The sequence below is a fragment of the Castor canadensis genome, chromosome 10 (assembly GCF_047511655.1).
Source record: "Castor canadensis chromosome 10, mCasCan1.hap1v2, whole genome shotgun sequence".
Classification (NCBI taxonomy): domain Eukaryota; kingdom Metazoa; phylum Chordata; class Mammalia; order Rodentia; family Castoridae; genus Castor; species Castor canadensis.
The window spans coordinates 56,460,865-56,477,431 of NC_133395.1; the positions used below are offsets into that span (position 1 = coordinate 56,460,865).

Consider the following 16,567-nt stretch of genomic DNA (forward strand, 5'->3'; position numbering starts at 1 on the left):
AGGAAGGAAGGTCAATGCAGACTGTACCTTGTGCCACAGGTGCATTATTATTGTGTAGCTTATAACCACCATTAAATACAGAGAACATCTTATCTTCCCCACCCAAATGAAAAAGGCCATTATCTACACATATGGGATGATTCCATAGTGTAGGCACCACAATCAACTTCACATCCATAGCTCCATATTTAGGAACCATTCCTTCACTATTCTGAGCAATGGAGATGGGGGTTACTAACTCCAAATGTGGGAAGTAGTCACACATGAATGAGCTTGTGCCCTGGAAAGCATCATATCCTAGAAAAACTTGATGCCACACTGATCTCAATAGACAATGGTGCATGTTGAACTGATGGATTCTTCACCTTCAGTGCTCAGGATCTGTTTCCATGTACTTTTCTATACCATGTTTGTATATTATGCAGATATGATTGATTAAGAAGTTGACCTCTCCCCCTCACATATAGCCTCTTTTTGAGACAGAGTCTTGCTATGTAGCCTAGACTGGCCTCAAACTTATGATCCTCCTACCTTAGCTTTCCAAATGCTGGGATTGTACACCCAGTGAAGTTGACCCTTGATTAGACACAAAACTTGGAAGAAAAAAAATACTGCGCAGTCAGATGTCATAGAGAAGCAGGGAAAGGCATGCAGCCAAGCTTCCCAGCTCTTTGTTTCACCATGAGATGTTGCTTGGGTATTAGCTTGTCAACAGACTGAATTTCCACCACCGCTGCAAGAGGACTCTGCAAAGACACTGCATTGAGTATGAATGCCAGCCTTTAAAAAGGTTGTACCACAACACGAAGTAAGTTCATTTTAACTGAATTGGTCTTTTTGTTGCAGATTTATTTAATTTGTAGATGTTTTTCGCCCAGAATTCCCTGGGCATTTTAATACAGGGCACTTGAGTAGGTAAGATAGATTTCTTCAGCAATAGCCCAAGAAAAGCATAAGGAACTGTTACCAGAAGAAAGATCACCAGTCATTTCCTTATGCTGGTTGAGGACAGAAGAAATCTTCCCAGCTTTGGAGAATATTTATTCTGTGCTCTACAGATCTGGAAAGTGGGAGGAGGGTTATTGAGATGATTTGAGTGCGAGATAGAGTGTAGGTTTCAGAGAGAACACTGAAAGAGTTTATCTTGATCATTCTGGAGTGCCCACTGAAGGAAAATAGTTTTAAATATCATATTTATGGTTTAATTTATAAGTTTATATTCTGGAGACAGTGTACAAAAGGATACTGACTGATGTTTTTCTAGTAAAGTTCTCTTTTGAAAGATCTGTTAGATCTGTGGTCAGAATGTTCACACATTTGAAATGCTTTTTAAGCATGTGTGTGGGGTGTGCCATTGTGTGTGTTGTGTGTATGTGTGTGTATACTGTTAGTGAACAAAAAGGAACAAACTCAAGTCTGTTGGGCATGCAACTTCTATAATAGCTTCTTTTCTGCAGTTAGCTTGTGGTACAGCTATTGACAACAGTCTGATTATGTCTAGATATGGCTGTATTTAATTTGCTGTGTTCTCATGTTCTGTCATTATGTAGTTTGTACTGCTGATAAAGGCAAAGGAATGAGAAGAAAGGGAAATCTCCGGGCTTCTACTGTTTGCCATGGTCACACTATTCTGATATGTTCATTCTTCCCAAGTTATTATTCTCTTCTTATTATATACACTTCAGATTCTAAATCACTGGCAAGAGAGACTTAAAGCAGATGCAACTGCTTCATTCTGTAATCTTGGCAGGCAAGTGGAAAGGAGCATGACTAAGTTTACTATTTTACTTTATAGTAGAGTGCTATAATATTGCAGATTGAAATGTGTAAGAAATGGAGAAAGATGTAAAGATATACTGCTACTAAAAATCATTATTTTAAGGAATATTTAATGAGCTGGGAAGGCCCACAACACATATATTGGTCATCATCTTTTTCTCAAGTCATATACAATGTACACAGGTACACAGAAGAAAAACCCTAAATAAATAAAAAGGAAGCCAATCAAATGCAAGTAATAGAGATGGGTAATCATATTTTTCTTCTCCAATTTTTAAATTTTCCAAATTTTTCCAAAATGACATATACATATAGCTTTTAGAATCAGATAAGATGATAACATTATTTAAAATTATCAGGAAGTAGCTACTGATGTGGTATGGCTCTATGAGCCACCTGTTCCAAACACAGTGAAGCAGAAACACAGGATTCTGAATTATTCCTTCCATAATAAGGAATGAAATAGGAAAAGATGCAGAATGAAGTAACCTGGTGAGGTCCAATTAGTTGGAAACATGAGAAAATGTTCTTATTTCTTGGAATAAATAACACTTATTTATTTACTTACTTATTTTCTTAGGTCTATCCCCAAATTGATTGAACAAATGAAAATTTATGCTATGCTTTGTTATTCCTTGAAAGTACAGGATCAAGGATGGGAAGAAACTGGAAACGACAACAAAATCTCCAGAATGTTCTGCAAATTCCTCGTATCTCAGTCCCTCCCTCAGCTTCTGACACCTCCCTGCTGAAGGTACAGCATTTTACTCACACATGAAGGGGCCTTGTCTGTCTTTTCTTCGAAGCTTGAGGACTTTTTCTAATGTCTTGTTTATACACCATTAGGGAGAATTCATGCAAGTGTGTGCTCAAGGCTGCAGGAGTAAAGGAATGAGCACACACTAATCCTAAACCCACCCCATTGCAGGAACTCTGGGAAACTGCCACCTCTTTGTGGCTGACTTGCTACCAGTTTGGGGAAACTCACTAATTGGTAACACTGTGGCATCCAGTTAGAGAGCTGTTAACTCCTTTTTGTTCCACGTTAGTTAACAGCCATTCTCAATAGATGCTCTATAAAAATTCAGTTCTTTGCCATGCCTTCAAGGGAGGATAGGCAACAGGGTAAGAATGTTTAGAAACATTATCTGCTACTTGTCATTTACGATATTTACAGTTATACTAAGAAAAAAGAAGTAGGCATGTTTTTCCTTTATAAAACCATAACTTTTAAGGTTTTACCTTACATAATAGAAATAGCTTTGCTCTTGAAATTAGCTTGCAATTTTCATATTATCTTGCCTTCAATCATTTGAAAAGCTTAATTAGTTATTCAGGAGAGGAATACATTTTCTTCTTCAAATTCAGAAATTGTAAGACTGAAATAATGTCTCAAATTTTGACACACTTGACTTTGCTACTTTTCCTCTGCTTTATTTTCAATATCAAATTTAAGTTCTCTACACTTAAAACAAACACACAAACAAAAATTGTCTCATAGATTTTAGTCCCACACAAAATTTCAAACAGGTAAAAGTCTCCTTACCCAGCTTTTATATAACATCTAAAGTTTAGTTTTTTATTACGGATTATCAACTAGTTTTGAAAATTCTGCCATTGCTTTGAATTATTTTTTTCAGCTAAGACAAACTTCTGTTAACTTGACTTTTCTAGAGATGCCACTGTTTCAGTTTCCCATCTGTAAGTGAGCACAGTAAATTGCTCATTTCACAGGATTGCTATAACTTAGAGATGCACAGACAAAAAACTTAGCACACATACTAATATATATATTAGATATAAAATAGTAACTGAAGTCCTGTCCCTGCTTGCCTCCCTCTATTCTATGACGGTGGCCTCCTGAATGATCTCTCTCCCAATGGTCTGTCTTCCCCAAAACCAATGACCACAGCAAGGCCAGAGTGAAATTTTAAAGTAAAAATTTGGCCAGCTTAAAGTATGGCATTAGGGTTGGCTGTTTCTGTCAAGGCTGGAAGGCTGCCCCGTGCACTGCAGGATGCTGAGAGCGTCGCTGGCCTCTACTACTGAAGACCCTTTCTCTTACCTACACCTGCGATGATCAAAACTTTCGCCAAGTGACCCTGGAGGGAGGGGTCAAAATCATCCCTGTGAAGAATCCCTGACTTTTATAAAGAATTTTAATGACTACCCTGGAAAACTGAATCTTTAAATTCAATATAGCATAAAAGGTTCCCATCATCTCTCCCTGCCTAATTTTACAGCTTTTTTGAAGTCAGACTCTAGACCGTCTTTGAACTAAAAAAAAGTTTGGTTCCCTTCATATTCAGATATGTTTCATGCCCATAAGAAAATTTGAGTCTTTTTTGGGGGGGGCGGGGGTGCTGGGGTTGAACTCAGACTCTCATACTTGCTAGGCAGGTGCTCTACTGCTTAGAATTTGTACCACTTATTCTGCCCTCTGTTTATAAGTAGCCTGTTTCTTCTAGTCCAGTGGGTCTCAGATTTAAGTGTGTGTGTGTGAAAACTACTGGGACAATCACCAGAGTGCTAGGCTCAGCAGGCCAATGCCAGAGAATTTGGTGGTGTTTTTTTTTAATTAAAAATATTTTTTGTGGTGCTGGGATGAGCCCAGGGCCTTGTGTATGCTCTATCCCCAGCCCTGGGGTCTGCATTCCTAACAGATGCTTAGTATTGCCCAGGCCCTTTGAGAAGAAGGATTTTAGTTCCTCAGGGACTCCTTCTCACCCTTAAGACTTTGATGTGGAGTCTTCTGATTTAGGAAGCCTGCCTTGACTGCTACGGGCAGTTTGTTCTCTGATTTCATAACACCTTTTTGCCACTGATGTTAACCTCTTGCCACACTACCATCTATTCATCTCTCCTCCCTTACTGGGAACTTTCCACTGAGAGCCTCACCCATCCTGAGGCCTGGCATACTTCAGGTCCCGTGTAGATTCTCACAACCTACTTCAACCTACTTTTCTCAGTAAAGATCAACAAAATCCTATGATCTTAGAAATCCTTAGATCTCCCGCAGCCCAAAATCATGACCTACTTTCTTAGAATCTTTTTACTTATCCATTTTCATCATTGCACAGGCCAGTGGAAGATTATTTAAGCAAACTAAGAGGAAAACTACCCGCTCATATTATTTCAATGTACATATACACAAGAGAAGCATCTCATTCTGAAGTTGAATGCATCACAGTTTTAATTCTGTAGAATTCATCAAAGTCAACTGCTCTGTGCTTGCAGAACCTAACCCGAGGGCAGCAGTGCTACCTTTACAGCATCATGAGGATTTATGACTCCAGGCCCCTGTGGGAGGCCCTGCAGACCTGCTATATTCACAGCCTTGTGCACCAACAGCGGCTGGGTGAGTTTATCTGCCTGACCTAACCAGACACGTCAGGAAGCGACTCTCGTGCTATGGCTGGAAGTCAAGTTTCCAGATAAATAATTCAAATAGAATAGCCTCTGCCAAACTATTTTATCAGCATGGCTGGTTAGCCAAGTTTAAGAATGATTATCCCTGACAATAGAGAGCAAAGTTTTATGGGTAAATTAAGAGGGTTTAAAGAAATTGGAGTATGGATTGTTATAAAATGTTAACAACTCCCTGAGATTTACAGGAACTGGGTCTGCTGCTTAATGGCATTGGGTTTAGAAAACCTAGGCTCAAACCACGGCTCTGCTCCTTGCTGTTTGTGCAAACTCAGAAATTTGGTTTACTTGCAATGATAATAGTTACATTTGGGGGTTATTTGTCATGTCCCGTACATTGTGCTATGAACTTTACATATGTCTCACTTTCTCGCCACTTTACAGTCACAGAAAAGGAAAGCTCAGGCAAGTAAGCTGGTGAAGACCCCACAGATAGATAGTCAGTGTCAATGAGGACTTCAAGTCAGAGCTGGTAACTCTGAAGAGCAGCCACTCCCACCCTCACTATGCTCTGCTCTCTTTCCTCTTGTACTAAACCCCTTCAGATTTCATGGAGTACAGGTGAAATCGTGGTTGTGAAAGACATGCACACATTATAAGCAGCAACCTATCAAATGGTGCCATTGTTGTTAAGTCTCTTTTCTTATAGGAAGTGCTTCTGATTGCCAGCCCCATTTATGACACTCTTCTTCCACTCTGATAGAAAGCTGAAAGGCAAATACTTGACCAGGGTCAGCCAATGAATAAGTGGAGGAGTCAGAATTTGACCGATACTGTTGGTTGTCTGAGGTATTGCAGAAGCATCATCTTCTGGCAGCCTTATTTTCAGAACAAAATTGCATAGAAACCAATAAATCCAGAAGCAGGGACATTCAGTATTTAGTGTATACAAAATCCACCTGCCACCTTATTAAAATGCAGGTGTCCAGGCCTAATCCTTCGAGTTTCTGATGCAAAAAGTCTTTGGAGGGGCTGAGGCTTGGCTCAAGTAGTAGAATGCCTGCCTAGCAACTATGAGGTCCTGAGTTCAAATCTCAGCACTGCCAAAAAAGCAGTCTTTGTGAAACAGAGTCAGAACTCTGCATTTTAATAGGCACTTTTGAAAAGTATGTAGCTTTTGATTCTCTAGTTGGTGTTGGCAGAACACTTTGAGAAACACAGAGAGGTCAAGTACATCTTTTCCCAGACTGAAGAAAGTTTTGATAGCCAAGATAAGTTATTCATGTGCAGTTTCCTTTCCAAGTGGTTTGACATGGATATTTGATATTTAATCATGATTAAATAGTTATTAATTTATTGAATGAGAAATACAAAAGAAGCAAAGTAAACTTCCTGTCCTCAAAGATAGGGCATGCCAACCACAAAAAAATAGAAATCATGCACACTTATGTGAATATTTAAAGTTTTCCTTATTTTGTAAAATTATGACTTTGAAGTTTCTCTCATTCCCTCCCACCTGCCCCCTGCCCAGGTTGTATCACTCAGCAGGAAGCCTCATGTTGTGCTACTGTCCTTAGAGATTCAACCAAGATCGCCTCAGCCAAGGTGGCTCCTCAGAGGACCATTTCCCAGAAGTCTTCAACCATGACAAGGAAATGTCTGTCAGCAGTCCCCAAGCCTGGGGTTGGACCAAAGACCCACAGCAAGGGGTGCAGAGCACGAGAAGCAGAGGCTTTGGACAGTCTCTAAAACAGGCAGTTTGTCCATATGTCCTCATGTCTGGTGGGTGCTTTGTGTACTTTGGTTGAATGCCAATGAATAAAAGAGGAACTTCTAGTTCACACCCCAGACCTAGGAATAATGTCTCACTCACATAAATTCTACTGCAAGAACAAGTTGTAGGGTTCTAAAAGCTATAGAGCTGAGAATAAACAAGCTTTTCCATGTCTAATCTGTAGACTGAGGTGACTTTCAAAACTCTCAAAGTAAAAGATCCCTGTGAATCAGAACCTCACAGAGAAAACCCAAGAACAGGGAAGGGGGACAAGTGACCTGAAGGTGTTAGGCCCTCTATCCCTAGATGACCATTCCCTATAAGTCATTCACTATGGGTACTAAAAATACACAAATCCACATGGAATTAAAAACAGGTCACGGAGCTCCTAGAATCATCTCAGCAAGAACTGGCATGTGCCTCCCCTTCTTCTCCTCTCCCCCACCAAGAAAGGAGAAGAATTTAAGATCTAGCCTGTCTAAATCACTTTGTGTCATCTTGAAACTTGCAGCTATCAGCCTGACACTGCTAGGTTGATTCTATTCAGGTGTAATTGGCCTTGACACAGTAAGAGAATTCATGAACACACCTTCTCCTGGCAGCCAAACAAACCTTCTCAACAGACTAGAAATCGCCCCAAAAAACTGAGCTCAAGTCCAACTTTCCCATGGTCTCAAAGGTTTTCAGCAAAGCACACAAGATTAGGCAAATAGGCAAAAAATGAGGTAGCAGTGAGTCAGATCACTGTGTAAATGGCATAGTGTATTACTTATATTTAATAGTTATTTTCATCACCAATGATTTCCTTGTCTGCATCGAAGATTAGTCACCAGTGCTTACATACAGTCAAGTAAAAAACATTTCTTCTTTATCTTCCTTTTAAAAAATGTTTCATCCCAGTCACATGAGCCATAACTCTGTCATGCCCACAAAGGAATAGGCCAAGATGGACTATGACCTCACTGTTCACGGGACATGTAACATTGATCTGAAAGGAAGTTGCTCCAATATTACCAGGAAAATGCCTCATTGATGATTATTACATTCTCTCTGTAATCATTAACATAAAAGACATGAAAGTTGTTAAAAGATTCTGAAAACCCCCAGGATGGATTCTGAGACACTACCTGACTTTTCTTTGGGAAGGACAGGGACCATGGTTGACCCACCACTTTGATGGGAAGTCTTAGGAAGCCCACATTGATCTCACAGGGTCATTCCCTCAATCATAATGAAGTTTCTTGATCATGGCAAATCCCGGTGCTCTCTTAGGTTCTCTAAGTAACTTTACAGTTTTAAATTAGGAATTGTTAGTTGGTTTCAAAAGAAGAAAAAAAAAATCAAATGGGAATGGGGGTGAGCTAAAGAGTAGCTCTCTTAAGGACAGAGGCTTGTGGAAGTCCTAAGGTGACCCTCTGTTTCCACCATGGGCCTCTTGTTGCTCTGAACTGCTGACACTTTTACCTTACACTTTTGCTTTTTGATGGGCATAGATATTTGCAATGTAAGCCTTGGCCAATGATGCAGAATATCAACAAGGCCACTCAGGATTCTGACCTGCTATCCTGCATCAAAAATCTTAGAAGCATTTTGTTTCCAATAGAGATTTTCACAAGTTGATGGGCAGGTATAAGTCATAGGCCCCAAAGATCAAATGGATCTAAGCTGTGCGGGAGGTCTCTCTTGTTGGCTCTGCTTTCTGAGATGATAATGCTCCCCACAGTGAGAGACCCACACTTGAAGTTTCAGAGGAATGTGGTAAGTTGTAGTTCTGGGAAAAGGCACCTACATTGAGAAAGACAATTAAAGGGGAAGAGAGGACACCTGACACTTTTAGGCATATCTACAACTTTGAACTGTTGGAGACTGTATTGCTTGCTTTCACAACATCAATCAACATCATGAACACATAAATGTACTGCCAGGCATGGTGGTGCACATCTGTAATCCCAGAATTTGGGAGGCTGAAGTAATAGAATAGTGAGTTCAAATCTAGCCTATGCTACATGTTGACTTCCATGAGTCAGCAGTTCTAAATAATAGTGATTAAATTCTCCTCCCCCTCTCCACAAATTGGTTTTTGATCTAAGTTCTAAACAAATACTATGGATACTGTTGAGTATTTGACTTTCTTTAATGGTCGTTTTTTTCTACGTGGAAAGTAATGCAAAGAACTCCTTATGCTATCATTTGGATGTGGCTTGAGTGTGTCCCCAAGGATTTGTGTGTTGGGAGCTTGGTCCTCAAGTGTGGCAGTGTTGGGAGGTGGTGGGCAACCTTGAGAGGTGGAGCCTAGTACGAGGTCACTGGGAGCATCACCCCCAGAAGGAATCAATGTTGTTCTGGAACTCTGGTTAGTGGTCATAAAAGCATTTCTACAGATGTATGGAAATTTATATGAAACTAATTCTTTGATACTTGCCACTTGGTGAGAGGTCAATTTTTGTCAGTATTCAATGTACTTAGAAATTTGTATATTCTTTAATTAGTGGGTATGGAAATAAAATCTTGTGTTCAATAAATCAAACTTGACAATTGTATTTTAAAAATGACCTGAGCCTTGAATTGCTTCCTGGCTTCCTGATGTGACATACGAGCTCTCTCTCACACACACATTCTCCTGTCATTATTACAGATGCTGTGATCTGATGTTACTAGAGGAGGCTTGTTAGAGCCAGTGACCGTGTGGCGTTGCTAAGATTTGTATTCTGTAAGATGGTGAAATTCAGAAAACCTCTTCTCTTTATGATCCTCAGCCTCAGGCATTTCATTATAGCAACAGAAAATGGGCTAATACACCATGGTATATTGTTGGCTCCTGACACACACAGTATTAGCTGACATGTCTGTAACCCCTGTGCAACTATATATTCTTATTTTCAAACAATAAACTTGACCAACAATTGCAAAGACAAGAAACAGAACTTGAATTACTTCAATTCGTCATATAACTTATATCAGAGAAGAAGTCTTTTATTTTCTTACAGTGCTGGGGATCAAATCCAGGGCCTTGCTCATGTTAGGCAAACACTCTACCACTGAGCCACATATCCAGCCAATGTTTATATAATTTATGTGCAACAAATGCCCTCAGTTAAAGTTTCACAAATTCTGACAAATGCAGTTACATACCCAACACCGCGGTCATGAGATACAGCATTTCTATTTCTCCCAAACCCCCTCCAATGGTGATCACTGATCTGCATTTAGCTTTATAAGCTTTTACAGTTTTTTGTCTTTTCCAGAATTTTATGTAACTAGCTGGAACCAGAATAGCTGGTCTTTTGTGTCTGGCCTCTCTCACCTCATATGATGTGTTAAGAATTCATCATTATATATATTAGCAGTCTATTCCCTTTCATTGTTGAGTAGCGTTTTGTTGTAGAAATACACCATAAATTGGTTACCCATTGGCTAGTTGATGAACATATGGCTTGTTTCTAGTTCAGAAGTATTATGAATTAAATCACTATAAATATTTGAACATAAGTCTTTGTATGAACATCAAGTGTTTATCCTGGATGGATACATATAAATACAATTATTGGGTGATATGGGACATTTAAATTACATTTAAATAAATAAAACACTGCTATAGTGTTTTCAAAGTTGCTATGCCATTTTGCATTTCCAGTAATAATATGGAAGCATTCTAGTTGCTCCATATTCTTGCAAGGTAAGATATTTTAAATTTTGTATTCTAGTGACTATTGATGCTGGGCAGAGAACTTGGGTTGTGGAATATCCTGCCACTATTATTTATGGCCACCTTCCCAGTGGGAACCCTGGCAAGTTTCAGGAGAGTCATGAAAGACTTGAGGTGGTGATGGTGATAACCTTGGAGGTTGGATAGAAAACAGTGTCAAGGTTTAGCAGTTTACCCTGACAAGGCACCTCTCCAGCTTACTGGAGGGAAGGAGGAGAAAAAGAAGCCATCCCTGGGCAGAACTGCAGTACAGGCTCATTTACTGTTCTCATCAACACCTCACCTTTCTTCTTCAGGATCAACAACTAATATCCCTCCACCGTCACCAAAATCTTTATCGCACCTCTTTAGTTATCTATTTCTGCATAATAAATAACTTGAAAACTTACTGACTTAAAATGATATTCACTGTCACACAGTTTTAGGGTCAGGAATTGGGCATGGATTCATTGGGGCTTCTGGCTCAGTCCCATACAAGGATGCAATTAAGGTATTGGCTGATCTTGTGGTCTCATGTAAAAACCCATCCAGGCATTGCCAAGTTCACTCATGTGATCACTAGTAGAGTTAAGTTCTTTGGGAACTGGTGGACTCAGAGCCACTGTTCTTTACTTGCTGGAAGCTGTCCTCTGTTCTGTCACATAGACTCCTCAGCAAGGCAGCTGAACATGGTGACTCACTTCATCAGAATTGGAGATCAAGGGCATGCACATAAGGTGGAAGTCACAGCCTTTCATAACCTAATCCATCACATTTGTGGGCTATGGTCTACTCATTAGAAATGATGGTTCCAGATCCACCCCACTCATCAGGGTAGGGGATTACCCAAGAATTTCTAGAAGGTGGGGCTCTTTGGGAGCCATTTCAGAAACTGTCTACCAAAACCAGGACTAGGGTACAGTGAGTGACTTGCACTCGTAGGAGTGCAAAATTGAAGGAAAGTCTTGTGTTTGCACAACCCCAATAGTGAATCTCACCAGACTTCTCATTCACCTTACCCTAATTCTGGCCCTCTGCCTGCCATGTGCAAACTCAGAGTGCAACATGCTGACTTCTCCCTCAGTCAGGGTTCCTTGCTGAGATACCCAGGCTGAGCCTGCTTAGCAGACGACTGGCCCACTGCACACTTCTTCCTAACTGACCTGCTCTTGAAACTTGGCTGCTTTGCGTTCCAGTTCCCCAAAGCACAATTGAAGAAAACTGATAACAGGTAAGTCCAAAACACTTAAGCTTTAATACTTTATTCTTGAATAATCTACATACATAGAGTAAAATTTATCAGAATGCAATTATATGCCAGACCCACTGAGGAAACGCTAAACATACGAATTCCTGGGCTCCTCCTAGACCCAATAATCAGAATGTGGGAGATAGCATCCCAGGTAATATTTACATACTGAAGTAGAAGTATTTTGCATTTAAGGAGCAATTCCAATTGCAATGTTAAAATAAGAATTTTTTTTTCTTTTTTGCTGGCACAGTGGCTCATGCCTACAATTCTAACTACTCAGGAGGAAGAGATCAGGAGGATCACAGCTCAAAGCCAGCCTGGGCAAAACAGTTCTTGAGACCCTATCTGGAAAATAACCAAAGGAAAAAAAAAATTCTGTGAAAAACTTGGCAAAAGTTAGGGGCAAGAGCTGCATGATAAAAAAAAAAAAAGGTGTTTTTGGGGGGAAGGTAAAGAAGTATCTATGATAGATCCAAATATCCCATGTGAATAAACTGCTTATTATTCTGACTCAAGAGCCAAGGTATGTTACAATCTACTGAAATGACTTCTTTCCCTAGAGATGGCATTACTAAATATGCATCACGAGTCTGCCAGAGTGAACGTCGCCTTGTTTTCATTACCAGTTGCTCTTCTGTGAGGAAGGCCATGTCCAAGAGTTCCTGCACCTTTTCAATTAAAATGAGCTTCTAATTGCATCGGTACTTGTGGAGGAAGCCATTATATCAGCTTCATTGACTCTGCTTCCCCCTAAATTACAGTCACTTGCCTGAAATGTGATCAATCCCTGCTTTGGAAATCAATCCCTCGTTGCCTCTGGAGAATTGTCGCATATTTTTCTCCATATTAGAGCTATCATACCATGCCAGTCAGACAATGGACTCGGTTAGGTCAGAAGAAGAGGAAATTCCTGTAGCTATTGAAAAACCACAGCTGAGGTACAGGCAGAGGCAATTACCAAGCTGTAATGGGGACACTCAGATGCGGCATGGTGTGAGTCTGAGCATCATCCTGGCTCATGGAGCACGGCAGACCTGAGGGCAACAGAGGACCTGTTTATAAATAGAAAGTCCCAGAGAAAGATGATCCCTACTTTAGAAATAATGAGTCAAGAAGGACAGTCGAAGTGACTTCACAGATACCACTGAAAGTCAGTGGTGTTTCAGAAGTCTAGCTTTTTATAAGAAAAACACTCCTATAAATTATTTATTTAAATCTAATAAGCTATGATATTATGTGTTGTACTGTACATTTATGTAAGAAAACAAAGATCAGAAGACAATATCCCATATTTCAAATGGTCTGTTTGAAGCACATCTAAGATTAGGTAGTGAAAGAGGGAGTGAAGATAGTAGAGCACAGGGGTGGTAAAGAGGTGAAGGGGAGGGAGCCTTCCAGAGAAGAGGAGCAGAGGTGAGAGAACACAGTACCTAAGAGACAGCAGGAAGCACAGCATGGAGTCCTGGAGGAGCCAGGAGTGCTCATTCAGAGGTAGGAGGGAAGTCAGTCTTACAGAGGTTAAGAGAAGAGAGATGACAGAAAAGGGCAAATGCCTGTAAGGAAGATGAGGAGTGAGATCAGGCCATTGGAGGTGCCAGTTGGGAGTGTGCTGGTAGGGGAGGGGAGGCTGCAGCTGGACTGGAGGGCTCATGACTGAGTTGGGATGAATGTGTAAGAGAGCGCAGTGAATATTAAAAATGCTCATTCAGCGCCCATTCAAGTTTCTGTGTTTTTCCATTCTACTCAGCCTTCCTAGAATTCCTACTTGATCCTGCTTTCTCCATGCAGCTCTACCAAACGATCTCACTTCCAGCCAATGGAAGGCACTTTCAAATCTGATATCATGGAGTCTCATGATGAAATTCCATCAAACAGAGCATGTTGTTATTACAATATATTTTATTACTCTATTAACAGATGTTATAAATATGTATTTATGAACAATTGCTGCTAAAATTTCATATATCCAATCCATCAATGTAGGAATTTGGAGTAGCAGTCATTTTTAGTAGAGAAATTGTGATGAGTAAAGGTGAAATTCAAGATTCTATAGCATGTGTGAAGTGAAATGATCCATTTTAAAGACTGGATATAATTACGCTACTATAGATACACTTCCATTTAAGACAAACCATTCCATGTGTAACTGTTAAGAATACATTAAAGCTAGGAAATTAGAGTCAGATAAAAATCTCTTAACAAAACGTCAACCATTTTATCCTCAAAGAATAGCAAGAGCCTTTTTTTAGTCTCTTCTTTCTGACTAATGGTTTAAAACTCATGCTAATTTCAGTAAATGTAAGGGATGATTATAGTCAGTACTTAGCAAATGAGAAAATGAATGATTTAAGAAGCAGACTGTATTAAAAAAAATCTAGTCCCTGCAGAAATTATCACCCGCAAAGATCTTAGGGGTGAAAAAGACAGGAAAAGCTGGTGTAGGACAGGGATACAGGGAAAATTTTATATGGAGAAATAGACAAATTAATTAAAGCAGGAGCCATGCTGTTTATTGTGATAAATCATATTAATAGAATTCTTTTTAACAAGATATTCAATTGAAGACGCAAAGGAGATATAAATAAATCAGTATTTTAATTGACTGCCTCTGCTTTTAGATGTACAAAGACAACAGCACACACTCACAGCTGGGTCTATACAACTGCAAACAAATGGCTGCCAGAAAGCATCATGGGAAGCCATGAGCATGCCCACAGCAGGTCCCCAGTAACAGCCGCTGTTCCAAAGAGGAAGAGAGCATGGAAACCTGAGCTTTGCTCCCAATGACATTCTAACAACAAATGGACTCAGTGTGGTAAAACCAGTCCAGCCAGTTTCATTGCTGTTCTTCTAGCTCATTCACCAGACATTTATTGAGTGCTACAAGCAGGTCAGGTCGGATGGTGGACACTGAAGACTCTGTATGCAGAGGAAGGCCTCTGCTTAGGTTGTCATTGATGTTCATGGCAACAGATGGCAGGCTCTGCCCCTTGAGGGGTTTTCCTGAGTCTCTCTACTCTTGCAGGACTCAGTCCAATGAAGAACAAAACAAGAGTCCTGACAAGCTGGAGTGGGGCCCCCTACAAATCCTTCTGTCTGACACAGGTCCTCGTGGCTATGTAGATATGTGAGTCTTTGATCAGAACTAAGTATTACATAATTTTTGCCAAAACAAACTGGTCAGAAGTATCAGTTCTTCCCTTTCTCCCAATGCTTGCTGTTAGCTAAGGTAATTGGTGCAATATTTGAGAGCACAAATATGGAATCTGACCATCTAGGATGAATTCTAGGCATAATATTTAACAGCGATATGATTGCATGAAAGAGACTTCATCTCTTTGCTTCTGTTTCTTATCTGTAAAATGGGAATAACCATAGTTCCTACTTTGTATGGACTGGAAGCATTAGCACTCAAAAATTGACATTATACACATTCATTAATGTTAGCTAATTAAACTGGCTTAACCAGACACAAAGGAATATATATTAAATAATTGTATTTTTAGAAAGCTCAAAAAGCTTTCTAAAGCTTTTTTATGACAGGGTAGTGGCTGTCATAAAAATGAGGGTTATGGGGCCGGCCAGGCAAGTGACTCACATCACACAGGAGGCAGAAATCAGGAGCATAATGGTTCAAGGCCAGCCCAGGCCAAAAGCTAGCAAAACCCCCACCTCAGCAAACAAGCCAGGTGTGGTGGTACACACTTGTAATGCCAGCTACACAGGAGACATAGGTAGGAGAATCACAGTCCCAGACTGGCCCTGGCAAAAAGCAAGACCTTAGCTGAAAAGCAACCTAAAGCAAAAAAGGCTGGAGGTGTGGCTCAAGTGGTACAGTACTTGCTTAGTAAGCTCAATGTCCTGAGTTCAAATCCCAGTACCACAAAAAAAAAAAGTGAGGGCCAGGTGCCAGTGGCTCATGCATATAATCCAGATACTCAGGAGGCAGAGGTTAGGAGGATTGCGGTTCAAAGCCTGCCCAGGTTAAATTGTTCTGCGAGACCCTATCTTGAAAAAACCCTTCACAAAAAAGGGTTGGTGGAGGGCTCGAGATGTAGTCCCATGCTACATCCTTAGCACCATTTGCTGCACACAGCCCTCCAAACTGTTATTCCCTTTGCCAAGTCAGTTCCCAGCATCCCCTAATCATCAAAGGTTGAATGATAATTACAAATGAATGCAGGGATCTTATTCTGCTTAGAAGTAAAGAACAAAACTTGGATAGTAAAGACAATGAAACACACCATTGAGAAGAAAAACAACAGGCATATTTGAAAGGAATATGAGGTCTCAGCGGGCCCCAACCCCCTTGTTGGAGAAACCAGTACCAAACATCCCATGTAGATAAGATAAGCAATGCGGCAGGGCTCAGTTAGGGCATATAGAATGTGAGGAATGCAAGATGTGAGATACGAGCAAGATGTGAGGTACGAGCAAGATGTGAAGTACGTGCAGGATGTGCTCTGCCTGCTTGTCTAATGTTGATAACAAAAATATGCACGCCACTGCAGTCTATATAAGATTTCCCCCTAAGAGGCTCAGGGTCTTGCTTTCCTAACCGGTCCTGCGTGTCCGTGTGGGAGCTCGACCCTGGCTAGCCAGTCCAATAAACTCTGCTTTGTTGATTGCATTCACGCCTGGCTCTCTGTCTCTCGGGGGAATAGGATTCCGGGTCCTAACATTTGGAGGCCCCAGCGAGATTTCATTTTCT

General features: G+C 40.4%; 1 protein-coding gene across 1 annotated transcript; it reads left to right on the top strand.

Annotated features, from left to right (window-relative positions):
* The first annotated feature begins 645 nt into the window (after positions 1–645).
* Fam216b (family with sequence similarity 216 member B) lies at positions 646–9,403 on the top strand. The gene is given in 5 exon segments (XM_020151972.2): positions 646–808; positions 2,422–2,533; positions 5,017–5,137; positions 6,677–6,769; positions 6,772–9,403. Coding segments are annotated over 4 exon segments (495 nt in total). The 5' UTR covers positions 646–808; positions 2,422–2,434; the 3' UTR covers positions 6,954–9,403.
* The last annotated feature ends 7,164 nt before the right edge of the window (positions 9,404–16,567 follow it).